This window comes from Dipodomys spectabilis, unplaced genomic scaffold (genome assembly GCF_019054845.1).
Source record: "Dipodomys spectabilis isolate Male_0828 unplaced genomic scaffold, ASM1905484v1 ptg000273l, whole genome shotgun sequence".
In the NCBI taxonomy this organism is placed as follows: Eukaryota; Metazoa; Chordata; class Mammalia; order Rodentia; family Heteromyidae; genus Dipodomys; species Dipodomys spectabilis.
This window is the reverse complement of record NW_024870950.1, coordinates 9599160-9612859: the sequence shown is the minus strand read 5'-3', so window position 1 is coordinate 9612859 and position 13700 is coordinate 9599160. Positions and strand designations below refer to the sequence as shown.

The following is a 13700-nucleotide window of genomic DNA, read 5'->3' as shown; positions in this document are numbered from 1 at the left end:
AGTAAACTACCTAAATGCCAAAAATAGATCTGTGGTTCAAGTGATTGAGCACTAGCCTTGAGCAAAAACGCTCAGGAACAGCACCTGAGTTCAACAGACCCTGAGTTCAAGCCCTAGGACTGCCACACAAAAACTGTAATTACAGGTTATCATTAATTTGGCAGATAAAAGACTAATGAAATGAAGAAACATTTATTTTAGTCATCTTAACTAAATATTATTAAATCACTGGTACGTAGTAAAATGATAGCCCAAAATACACAGAGTACTGTGTATACTATCTTGCCCTGTGTGTATTTTTAAGAGGAATATATTTGTTTGAATGTGCATAGTTGCTCTTTGATAGGATAATACAAAAAACTGAAGCCAATCCAATGAAAACTCCCAGGACTTCCTATGTGTAGTCTCTGGCGTGTAGCCTATTTTATTTTTATTTTGTTTTGTTGAGACATATCTCACTGTGCTGCCCAGACTAGTCTCATAAATCATCCTCCTACATCAGCCTCCCTAATGCTGAGATTGCAGGGGAATAACATCACACTTATCTGGCTTACAGACTATTGTGTTTGCATGTGTCTTGGCTCAGCTTTGTCTGCTCATGGTTGGAACCCTGCTGCCTGAGTCATACCTCTACTTCTAGCTTTTTGTTGGTTATTTGTCTGTCCTGGCTGACTTGGAGCAGTGGTCCTCAGGTCTTAGACTCCTGAATAGCTAGGCTTATAGGTGAGAGCCACTGCTCCCTGCTAAACTGTTTTTAAAATAGTAAAACCAAAAAAAAAAAAAAAAAGCTTCCTTCATTTGACATTTTAAACAGAGCCTTAATGTTATAAAATAAAGGGGCACTGCTCTAGTCAAGACCAGGGGTAGGATTATTTTTATTTCTGTCTGTAGTCCCTGGAGTGTTTTCAGGGAGGATCTTGATATGTGGAATGGTGAATACCTGCTTTTGTAGGCTAGTTCCACCATTTGTGTCTTAGGACCAACATTGGGAAAATGTTTGTCCTCCTTGAACCTCATGTGTAAAACCCACCTTACAGGTTGCTGCCTAGCTTATTAGTATCTGGTGCTTACAATGAACACTCAGTGAAAACTACTGCTATCCCCCTTTCTCATGCATTTGGCTTATAGCATACCTGCAATGTCAGTAAAAAGTCATATCCTAGTAAAATTAAAATCATTTTGCCAAGAACATTTTTGCTTTTTTTTTGGTTGGGAAACTGGTTGTTTGTTTTGTTGTTGTTTTTCAAAACAATCAATGTATTTCAACCTTTTCTTGGCTGTTAGGGGTTTCTGATAGCAATTCTCCAGGGTTAAGTAGTGATGGGGGGAGGGGGTGAGATACAAATAGACTCTTCCACTTTCTGGTAATGTTACACTTATCAGTGTGGGGGCCTAGTGAGTAAGTTAATTGGTGAAAATTCAAGTTATTTACTTAATAGTTTGTATACTTTTCTGTACTTTCATTAAAAATTTTAGTTTACAAAGTCTGGCCAGGTCCTGGTGGCTCAAATTCTAGCTATTTAGAAGACTGAAACTTGGAGGATCAAGATTTGAAGCTAGCCAGGGCAGAAAAGTATGAGAGAGTCCATCTCCAATTTGCTAGCAAAACACTTGGTCTGAAGGCTTGATTCAAATGCTAAAGCACCAGCTGTGAGTAAAAACCTGATTGAGAGGCTCTAGTACTAGTATACAAAAAACAGTCTTTACTAAGTAACCACAGATTGATGTAACAATTCCTTATTCCTGTTGGTTGCCACATTTAGTAGCCTTTGCTTTTTCTGTCCTAGGAGGCCTTCCTAAACTGGAAAACATTGTCTTGTCTCCTCTGGCAGTTCTCTGTAGTATACAAATCTTTGTAATCGGGGCTGGGAAGGTGGCTCAGTGGTAGAGCGCTTGCCTTGCATGCATGAGGCCCTGGGTTCGATTCCTCAGCACCACATAAGCAAAAAAGAAAAAAGCTGAAGTGGTGCTGTGGCTCAAGTGGTAGAGTGCTAGCCTTGAACTGAAGAGCTGAGGGACAGTACCCAGGCCCAGAGTTCAGGCCCCACGACCAGACCCAAAAAAAAAAAAACCAACAACAAATCTTTGTAATCAACTGTCTTCCTTTAGTTTGTTTCTTTGACTCTAGTGCAGAAAGATCAAGGTTAATATGGGACATAGCTAGTGCTCTAGTCATGGATGAATTGGAAAGGTACCTCTTTGTCTGATAGCATCTAGTACTTTACCTGTTTCTAGAGACTACTAAGAGCTTGACTGGCTTCTTGACCTAAACTGTAGTAGAGCACTATTGTCCCTAATTCACCTGCAAGGTAACAAGGTACTGAAAGAGATTATAAAGTGTTAGCATATACATGGTTGTTTTTTAATGTTGGAGAATGGGTAAATAATTACTGCATATTCTACTTGGAGTTGTTTTAATACAATTCAGCAAACCAGGCAAATTTTTAGTGGAAACTATTTGGAAATAAAAACAGTCAAAAAGCTTTATGTGGCTTTTATGTTTGTGTTTTGCATGTTTTTGGAGCCTTCTGTTCTGTGTGGTCCAAAGGCAAAAAAAATTTCAGCCTATATTTAAATTCCCAAACACTTTAGTGTTTAATTCATTTATCTTTACCAATTATTCATTCTTGTGTAAGAAAAAAATCAGCATCAGAATGTTTGTACTTGTGTTTTCTGAATGTGCTTAATAAAATGTAGTAGATAGAATGAACTGGAAGAAGATTCAGGAGGGAAGAAAAGGATACTAAGTCTATTCCAATTCTAACAGTCTTGGTTTGCTTTCTATCTTAAGAGCTATAAAGTTATTAATTTTATTTTACCTTTGTTTTCATTTACAAAAATGTCCTATATGCAGGGTATAATTGTTTCTTTTTTAACTTGTAAAGCTATGTTAAAAGTTCTATAGGAGCTGGGCACCGGTGCCTCAAGCCTATAATCCTATCAGTTTAGGAGGCTGAGATCTGAGGATCCCGGTTTGAAGCCAGCCCAAGCAGGAAAGTCTGTGAGATTCTCATCTAAGTGGCTCAAGTGGTGGAGCACTAGCCTTGAGCAGAAGAAGCTCAGGGACAGTGGTCAGGCCTAAAGTTCAAACCCCAGGACTGGCAAAAAAAAAAAAGTTATATGTTAGGCATGTTACAGTTTCTTAAGATGAGTCAGGCTCACACCTGTAATCCTAGCTGCTTGGGAGGCTAAGATTGAGAGGACAATAGTTTGAGGCCAGATGGCCAAAAAAAGTTTTCAAGATCACTTCGAAATCAACAACTGGCTATAGTGAGCCATGTCTGTCATCCTAGGAATATGAGAAGATTGAGGGTGATGGAATTCAGAGAACTGATTTGTTATCTTTTAGTCTAGCTCATTACCCATACAGGAATTCCTTCTAAAACATCAGTCTGCATTAGCAACTGCTAAAAAGGGATCTCTGATTTTCTTCAAGGCAGCTTCACCCAGTTATAGAATTGCTATCTGGAAGCTTTTTCACTAAAGCTAAATCTATTCTGTATTTATCTCCTTCACAGGCAGCCCATATATTTATCTTCATGTATCTACCTTCTAGCATTATTTCTTCCCAGCTCTTCTGCACCCATTACACTGATCAGATTTTTCCTTCTGGTTTTGTTACAATTCTTCATCCTCCATCACAGGATCTACCCTCACATTTTCCTTAGTCCCTGGTTCAAAAGTAAATAAATAAAAACTAAAAGCATAAATAAATAGTAAGTTGGGTCCTCAGTGGCTCATGCCTATAATCCTAGCTACTTAGGAGGCTAATAAGACCTATAGAATCCAGATTTGTAGCCAGTCTGGGCACGAAATTCTGAGAGTTATTTCTAGTTAACTGCCAAAAAGCCAGAAGTAGAGCTGTGGCTCAAGTTGTAGGTGGACAGTCCAAGCCCTCCTGACTTCAAGCCCCCCAATACCACACACACACCAAGAAAAGAAATAGCAAGCTGGGAGCTGGTGGCTCACACCCGTAATCCTAGCTACTCAGGAGGCTGAGATCTGAGGATCATTGTTCAAAGCCAGCCCGGAAAGGAAAGTCCATGAGACTCTGATCTCCAATAAACCACTAGAAAACCAGAAGTTGCGCTGTGGCTCAAGAGGTAGAGTGCTTGCCTTGAGCTGAAGAGCTGAGGGACAGCACCCAGGCCCAGAGTTCAAGCCCCAGGACCAACCCCCCCCCCAAAAAAAAAAAAAAAGCAAAACCCTCCCCCTCCCCATACTGTTTATGCTTGTATCAAAAATAAAACATTTTACTTCAGGACTACTAAAAAAAAAAAAATGAAACCCACAGCCTACACCTATTCTCCATTGGCATGACAAGTAAAAGAAAACTCAACTGCTGCTGGTGCCTGTTCTTTGTCACCCATTTGGAATTATCCTATTATTAATATAAGTTGAAAATTAAAGCTGAACTACTTTTTCCATTGAAGTATTATTTGTAGGTTAGCAGTGATTTATAAATATATGAGTAGGATTGATTTTTTTTTTTTTCTCTCAGTGATTCTTCATCGCTTAACCTTTTTCTAACCTTCATTGACTGAAACTATATGCTTATAATCTCTGATTCAGGAGAATTGATTTGTCTTTACACCACACTTAGCATTGATTTGTATGGAACACAATTTGTTTTTCTTATGCATATGCTTCCATTGCTCTTTCTCCATCTGTGACAATGAGTATTTAATTGAAAGGAATGTTATAAGCACATACCTATAATCCCAGCTATGCAGAAGGTATAGGTAGGAGGACTGAGTTCTGAGGGCAGTCCTTGACAAAAAGTGGGAGACCCTACCTGAAAAATAACTAAAATAAATAGAAGGGCTGGGGATGAGTACATGGATCAAATTGGAAGAGCACCTCACCAGCAAATATGAGACCCTAACTTAAAACCTCAGTACAAAAAAACAAAGACATGCCAGGCACTCTGATGGCTAATGCCTGTAGGCCTAGCTACTCAAGAGGCTGAGATCTGAGCATTGTGATTCAAAGTCAGCCCAGGCAGGAAAATCTGTGAGACTCTTACCTCTAATTAACTACCAGAAAAACCAGAAGTGGAGATGTGATTCAAAAGTGGTAAATTGCGGGGCTGGGAAGGTAGCTCAGCGGTAGAGTGCATGCCTTGCAAGCATGAGGCCCTGGGTTCGATTCCTCAGCACCACATAAACAGAAAAAGCCGGAAGTGGCACTGTGGCTCCAGTGGTAGAGTGCTAGCCTTGAGCTGAAGAGCTGAGGGACAGTGCCCAGACCCAGAGTTCAGGCCCCATGACCAGCAAAAAAAAAAAAAAATAGTAAATTGCTAGCCTTGAGCAAAATCGCTCTGGGACAGTACCAAGACCCTGAGTTCAATCCCCATGAAAGACTAGGAGAGAGGGATGGATAGGCAGACAGAAGGAAAAGAAATATGCTAAAATTTAGTGTGAAATCTGCTAACAAAAGTAGTTAAAATCTGCCAGAAAAAAATAAGTTTATAAGGAAGATTAAAGAAGTTAATGTTAAATTTTGTTTCAAAGTAAATAACCACCTTTGAATTGTACTTTGTGCTGGTCTTGGGGCTTGAACTCAGGGCCTGAGTGATACTGTTCCTGAACTTTTTTGCTCAAGGATAGTGCTTTACCACTTGAGCCACAGCTCTACTTCTAGCCTTTTGCTGGCTAATTGGAAATGAGAGTTTCAAGGCTTTATATATCTGAGCTGGCTTTGAACCTTGATCCTCAGATCTCAGCCTACTGGAGTAGTTAGGATTACAGGTGCAAGCCACCAGCACCTGACTGAATTGTACGTTTTAAATGGGGTAGATGTCTTGTAAGACTTGTGAACTAATGTCTCAGTAGTGCTGAGGATTGAATGTGGTGCCTTGTGTATCAGGTGTTCTGCCACTGAGTTACATATTCAATTCCAGATTTTGTTTATTTTCCTTTTTTCTGTACTGGGATTTGAACTCAGGACCCTCATACTTGTTAAGAAGACACTAGTGCTGAGCCATACTTCTATTCCCCTTTTACACTGGTTACTTTTGGGACAGAGTTACTTTTCATTTCTTCCCCAGGCACACACCTGGATCACTATTCACCTCTCTTAGATTTCCCATCTTGGCGCAGTGATAGGTGCACACCACTATGCCTAGCTTCTTTCAGTGATGTGGCATCTTATGAAAGCCCAGGCTGGCCCAACTGCCATTCTAATCTGAGCCTCCCGAATAGCTAGGATCACAGGCATGAACCATCAGCACTCCGGTGAGATTTTTTTGATTTAGAGATTTCTAGCTAAAATTCAGTAACCAGAGATGGAATTCATTATGCTTTTCAATTGTGAGGTTAAAGTCCTTCCAACATATGATTTTTATTCTCGGGGTTTTTTTTTTTTTGTTGTTTGTTTTTTTTTTGCCAGTCGTGGGGCCTGAACTCTGGGCCTGGGCGCTGTCCCTCAGCTCTTCAGCTCAAGGCTAGCACTCTACCACTTGAGCCACAGTACCACTTCCGGCTTTTTTTGCTTATGTGGTGCTGAGGAATCGAACCCAGGGCCTCATGCATGCAAGGCAAGCACTCTACCACTGAGCTACCTTCCCAGCCCCTATTCTCAGTTTTAAGGAAACTTCAACAAGTATGTCTCCAGTGACGTAGGGAGGTATTAGTTGGAAAATTGTGGGTTGCTGTTTTTTCTTACATGTTACTGTGTCATCTATTTTATGTATGTAGCATATTTTATTACAAACCTATATCTAATCTTTCATTATGATTTTGTTGTTGCAGGCAAGAAGACAGCAAGACCCTAGTCCTGGTTCCAATTTAGGTGGTGGTGATGATCTCAAACTTCGTTAACAGCACAGCAAATGTGCTTCCCACCTTTATGTACTCATTGTTTCTAGTTGGCAGAAAAGAATTCATTATAAGACCAGAAACTGTGATAGCTGGAGGTACCACAGTCGATTTCTCAACCCAAGGCAGTAAAAGACACCACAAACTGCCATGGTTTTGCACTATGATTATCATACATGCATTTCTAATGTTTAAAGCATGTAGCCAGTAATAATTTGAAATTTTTTTCTATGCAAGCTTACCTTGTTGGCATTATTTTAGATGAGTGAAACTATCCATTTGTAAAGCTTTTTTTTTCCCTCCATTTTAATTTAAAAGTTCATGTCGTTTTTTTTTAAGAAGTTAAAATTTCTATCAAAGCGTTTTCTTTAGTTGCATTTTTATACTGTTAGATGTGTTATACAGCTTATTTTTAGAAGGGCATTCTTGGTTTGTTTGGTTTTTTTTTTCCCTCCTCATTTCCTTTTGTGTTTTTATAGTCTAGAGCATTTTTAAATTGTTGATATGTTCGCATTATTTACAACCTAAAAAACCTAGTAGCATAGAGCTGTCTGCTACAGCCTTCTAACAAAGTTTACAGTTGTTAAGGTTTCAGTATCCTTTTAAATGCTAATCAGCACCCTTCCTTTAAAACATTAAATTTTTAAATTGGATATTAATTTTAGCCTGCCCTAGATTTGTTTTAAATTCTGTTCTGTAATCATGACTTTGGGTGGAGATACTCTCCTAGATAATACTACTCTACTGAAATGCCTAAAAGAAGTCGCAGGCTGGCTTCTGTTTTATTCAGGGATTTTTTTTTTTTTAAACCAATCAATAAAGGGATACTGGAGCTTCTTCATGTATTTTACAGCATATTAAACTGGAGACAGTGATGACAGCTACAAAGGTATATTAAAATCATATTTAATATAGCTGCTTTTATGTGTATTTTATATTTGCATGCCTTTGTAGAAACAATACTGGGTGAAGAAAGATTAGTCTTAGAAAATGTTCATCTATTCAGAGGATACATTTTCTTCCATTAATTGTCCTGGGAAAACATTGAGTTATAGATGATATTTTGCAAAAGGACTTATTAGCACCTTTTGAGATTAATTAGTGTAAGATTATTTTTAAATAAGCTTACTGTCAAATTGCAACTTTTTTTAAAATATAAGACTGGAAAAAGTGCTGAGTCATTTGGCACATCCTTACAAATACCTTTCATGGTAAATAATTCATTAAATGTTACTACTACATTTACGGATTTTTTGCAAAAATGTTTGCAAAAGTGTATTTTATCATAATAGAATGGCATTATTTTAAAGAGTTTGAAAAACTGACAGTTCAGAAAGTGAAGTCTGAATAAGGTCATTACATTTAAAAAGCATATAAATATACTTGATTGATGAAGGAGGTGTGACTTTTATTGTATATAGGTCTTACAAGTCTTAAACAGATAACTGTATCTCAGAATAAAAATATTTGTTATATATTTGAAGTCATGCATGGTAAGGAGTGTGTCTAAATTGTTGTAAACAGTGCATCATAAAAGGCCATGTTGATCTTGTGTAACACAGTCCTATAAATGAATTTGGTTGGTATTTGGTGTTGTACATCTCACATGTTTACACACTCAGTGCCCTAATTTCCCATGGGGAATTACCTTCTAAGTGGTCCTTACAATGGTGTTGTAAGGTTACTTTTATTACAGGGCTCCTTGTTTTTTGACTTCTGCACATACTTTTTTAAAAAAATAACATGTTATTGCTACATTCTTCTCTGTTGCTTCTATTCGAGGGCTTCAGCCCATCAGTAAATAAAGTCAGTTGCTATTGTGTTCCTGTTGCCATCTTTCTGTAAATATTGAAATCTTCCTATCATTTAGCACTGTACTACTTGTCTTAATGCTGGCATTAAGATCATAAGCCTTTTTCTCTAGTAGTGAAGCCTTTGGAAACTACATTTTTTAAGTTATTGATGCAATTTGATATTTTTTCATAGTCTGTATTTAAATGAAATTACATCATTGCATCATCTTTTCTAAATTCATCTCCATTTTAAAACTTGCCTTAAGCTACAAGATTACTTTTGCCACCATTAGCCATAGTGTTTGTTGTGTGTTTAATTTACCTTCACAATAAACTGTGTAATGAAAACAGGGTCTTGGTTCTTTATTGACAAAACCTGACAATTGCTGTCCTAGTTCTAAGTTAGAACATGAAAAGTGACTTTATTGCTTCTGAACTTTTCTTTGATACTAGCTTTTACTTTATAAAAGAAGAAAGCAACAACAGTGACATCTAATGGTCATTTCTGCCAGTTTCAAAGAAGACTATAAATGTAGATATCACAGTTTTTTTAAAAAAAATCTGATTGCAGGTGGTTATAGTAGTACATACACATCTGTACTACCAGTACTTAGGATAATGAAGCAAGAGTTTGAGATGAGCCTTGGGCTACATGCTTAGACCTAGTCTCAATAATATAATAATAATTGTCATTCTTTAACCCCTAAGATCATTTAGAAGAAAAAATACATTCAGTATCCCAAATATGCATGATCTTTGCCCTCAGAAAACCTGTTCCATCCCCAAAACAGACCCAAACAGTAACAACCTTTTAGGTGTACTGGTCATGTTGACTATATCTGCCTTGGTCTGGTTGTAGGAATAATTGCTGAATTGTTGAATAGGAGCTGAGATTGGAAGGATGGCAGATCAAATGAGAAAAGATGACCAAAGAATTTCAGGTAGCTAGCCAGGCAGGAGTTTAGCCAGTTTGAGAAATAGCAGCGTATGACAGTACTATGGAATTGGAAGGGGATTGCAGCAGTGAGATGAGCCCTAAAAGGTCAGCAAAGTCCAGAATGGGAGGCACAAACAGTGCTGGACTGGACTGGCCTTGCCAGCCATGTGACATCTGAACCATTGCTAAAGATGGAACAGGAAGTCATTGAGGGATTGAAAGTTGGATGGAAAGGGTGCTTGAAAAACTTTCAGGGCTTGGGTAGGGAAGGGATGGTAGGGGATAAACAAAGGACAAACAACGCTCAATAGGAAATTACTCATTACCTTCCTCATGTAACTAATCCCCTCTGTACACTATTTTTACAAAAAAAAAAAAAAGCATTAAAAAAAGGCTTGGGTTGTTTGTCAGTGGTAGTGCATTACGTAGCTCATGTTGAGGCCCTGAGTTTGATCCCTATAATATACACATACATTGTAAACGACATTTTAAGCTAGGTGTGATGGTACATGCTTCTAATCCTAGCACTAGAAAAAAGGAAGTAGAAGGATCACAAGTTTGAGACCAGTTCTTGAATACATAGTGAAATCCTGTCTCAAAAAACAAGGTCTGGCCGGGTACCGGTGGCTCACGCCTGTAATCCTAGCTACTCAGGAGGCTGAGATCTGAGGATTGTGGTGGTTCAAAGCCAACCCAGGCTGGAAAGTCTATGAGACTCTTATCTCCCATAAACCACCAGAAAACCAGAAGTGGCTGTGGCTCATGAGGGAGAGTGCTCGCCTTGAGCTGAAGAGCTGAGGGATAGAGTTCAAGCCCCATGACCAACCCCCCCACCACCAAAAAGAAAAGGTCTAGGGGCTGGGAAGGTGGCTCAGTGGTAGAGTGCTTGCCTAGCATACATGAGCCCCTGGGTTCAGTTCCTCAGAACCACATAAACAAAAAGCTGGAAGTGGCACTGTGGCTCAACTGATAGGTGCTAGCCTTGAGCTGAAGAGCTGCCAAGTTCAAGCCCCATGACTGACAAAAAAATAAAAGGTTTGGGCCAGACATCGTGGTGCACATCTGTATCTCAGCTACATAGGAAGCAGAGATTGGGAGATTTGAGGCCCACCAAGGCAAGAAAGTTAGCAAGAAACCTCACCCACATCTCCCAACTAGTCCCAGCTGCTCTGAAGACATCATGGTTCAGGCTGGCCACATGCAAAACAAGGATCTGAAGGTGTGGGTCTGGTGGTAGAATGTATACCTAGTAAGCAATGGAGAATGTTTTTGGCTTTCAAGACTGCTACATGTCCTGTGTTCGAAGTTACCTAGCATTAGCATTCTTTTGGCCTCCAATGACAGCTCCCATAGCCACTTTCCTGAGTGTTAATATCATCCAGGCAGCTACTAGAGCTGGAACACATGCAGATGTATACCAGCACCAGGGCTTGAACTCAGAGCCTCATGATTTTGCCCAGCTTTCTTGCTCACAGCTGGTGAGCACTTGACCCATACCATTTAGCTTGGCTTTTTGCTTGTTAATTGCAGTTGGAATCTTGAAGACTTTTTTGGTGAGGCTTTGAACTTCAATCCATTAGGTCTTAGTCTCTTAAATAGCTAAGCTTATTGGTGTAAGCCACCTGGGCTGGCAAAACTAGTTTTTACTCCCATTTTCCCTCCCTTATGGTTCAATTGGTAGATCCTGGCAATAGATTCTATCATCTCTTCAATTTTAAAATGTTTTAAACATACCATTTGCCTGTAAGTCAAACATATACTCATTTGAAGTGCACACTTAACATTTCATGCACAGGTATTACCATTTTACATCTGAGGATACAGCCATGAAGAAAAGTCAAGGAAATTGCCCATGACAAAGCTATTAAGTATCAAAACTAGGATTCAAAAGTTTGGGTTTAACTACTGACCTGAGTGGTATGCTACCATGACTTGGGGACATTCCTCATTAGGACATTCCTCCTTCATTTCTTTTTTTTTTTTTTTTTTTTGTCGGTCATGGGGCTTGAACTCTGGGCCTGGTCGCTGTCCCTCAGCTCTTCAGCTCAAGGCGAGCGCTCTACCACTTGAGCTACAGCGCTACTTCCGGTTTTCTGGTGGTTTACTGGAGATAGGAGTCTCACGGTCTTTCCTGCCCGGGCTGGCTTTGAACCACGATCCTCAGATCTCAGCCTCCTGAGTAGCTAGGATTACAGGCGTGAGCCACCAGCGCCCGGCTTCCTCCTTCATTTCTGATCATCTCTCTCACTTTGAGGTGTGGCCATTGAAGTCATTGTCTTGAGTTGGCCACCTCCTCTAAGGTACTTCCTGCTACTCTGTTGGGTTGGGGTCTGAACTATGGCCTCCCTACCTTACTTTAACAACATCCCAAAGCTCTCACTCTCATTGTTAACAAAAACCTGAGTAGGTTACATTTAACTGATACTTGTCTGATACTATTCATTATCTCCCCCACCCTCCCCCCACCTTCTACCTAACCCAACAGGAAACTTAAAGGACTACCCTAACTGCTGGGTTTTTGCTTTATCCAAACAAAATCCTTTTCAGGCCAGGCACTAGAAACTCATGTCTGTAATTGTAGCTAGCTACTCAAAACTGCGGTCTGAGGATCCCAGTTTGAAGCCAGCCCAGGCCAGAAGTGGAGCTGTGGCTGAAGTGGTAGAGTGCTAGCAAAAAAAGCTGATAGTGCCTAGACCCTGAGTTTAAGCCCTACTACTGACACATGCTCATACACACACACATACACACACACACACAAAACAAACTTTACTCTTTTATATTCAGAGGTCTTTGGCTTTTTGTCTTGCCTCTCCCACCAAACTGTCTCACTTCAATTCAATTCTGCTAGAAATAAGATTCTGAGTGTCTTAAAAAGTCATTTCCAGTCTAAAGTTCACTTAACTAAAATTACTCCTCACCACCAATAGAACTTACAGATGCCCAACCCAACTTTTCCTAGATATCTTTCATGCTTTCCACAGGGCAAGTAAATGTCTGCCCTGCAGCCATGTTAGGTATGTTAAATATTTTTGTCTTTCAAGAAATGTTCTTTTGTGGTTTGGTTAATTTTTTTTACAAAGAAAATGGATTGTTCTATATACACTTCTGCACATAGCTTTTTTTTTTTCTTTTGGAGTTCCCACATAGGGACATACATTTGTTTCTAAATCAGTATTATTACACACAGAGGATTTAGCCACCTCCCTGCAGAAACCTCAATGACCTCATTCTGTGATTTTGGCATATGATGCTGCAATGAACATTCTCTTATTTTGTTCTTGAAACTGCCAGTAGCAGTGACTTCAAAATACATTTTTGTGGTTCTGGGGTTTGAACTCAGGGTGTTTAGCTCGCTAAGCAGATGCTCTCAGCCCTGTGACTTTATTACTGGTGTGTGTTTGTGTGTGTGTACTAAGGCTTGAACTAGAGCCCAGAACTCTCCTTAGCTCAGAGCTCTTCTTAGTGGTGATTTACTACTTGAACCACACATCTTCTTTCCACTTCTTACTTGTTAATTGGAGACAAGTCTCTCAGCTTTCTCTACGTGGACTGGCTTCAAGTCGATAATCATAGCCTCAGCACTGGTGGTTCATGCCTGTAATCTTAGCTACTCAGGAGTTTGAGAACTGAGGATCATGGTTTGAAACCAACCAGAGTAGCAAAGTCCATAAAGACTCTTCACTACTCAGAAAAAGCCAGAAGTGGCTCAAATGGTAGAGAACTACCCTTAAGCACAAAGAGGCTCAGGGACAGTGCCCAGGCCAAGTTCAAGCCTCAAGACCAGCAAAATCAAAACAAAACAACAATCATATCTCAGCCTGCCCAGTAGCCATACGATTGCCAGCATTCTCTCCCACACCCACTTGTGACTTCTAATTTTGATAGTCTCCCATGTTACATTCCTATCAAGTCAGTTTGAGAATTTAGCACGTCATTGAGGTAGGCTATAGGTCATAGGGGAAAAAAGAGGTAAACTGCAGAGTGGCTAAAAGCAGATGCAACTGCGGAGCTGTATTTCATCAGCACTACTCCAAACTGGGACCAACTGGGACCAACAGGGTTCTCCCTGAGGACTACTGATTGTCCTTTTATTATAAATATGGAAGCTTCATCTCATTTACCTTGCAAGTTGCTTATTCCCTTATATGTGAC

General features: G+C 39.7%; 1 protein-coding gene across 4 annotated transcripts in view; it reads left to right on the top strand.

Moving 5' to 3' along the window:
- The window catches only part of Cbfb (core-binding factor subunit beta), a 50987-nt gene extending 42025 nt beyond the window's left edge, over positions 1-8962 (top strand). For 3 of the 4 annotated variants that reach the window (XM_042700712.1, XM_042700708.1, XM_042700709.1), the window contains one exon: positions 6753-8962. In XM_042700712.1, coding sequence (XP_042556646.1) covers positions 6753-6821 — 69 coding nt within the window. In that variant the 3' untranslated portion in view covers positions 6822-8962. Of the gene's footprint in view, positions 1-6082; positions 6224-6752 lie in introns of those variants that run through there. The other variant, XM_042700710.1, reaches the window with a different exon arrangement.
- Positions 8963-13700: the final 4738 nt, after the last annotated feature.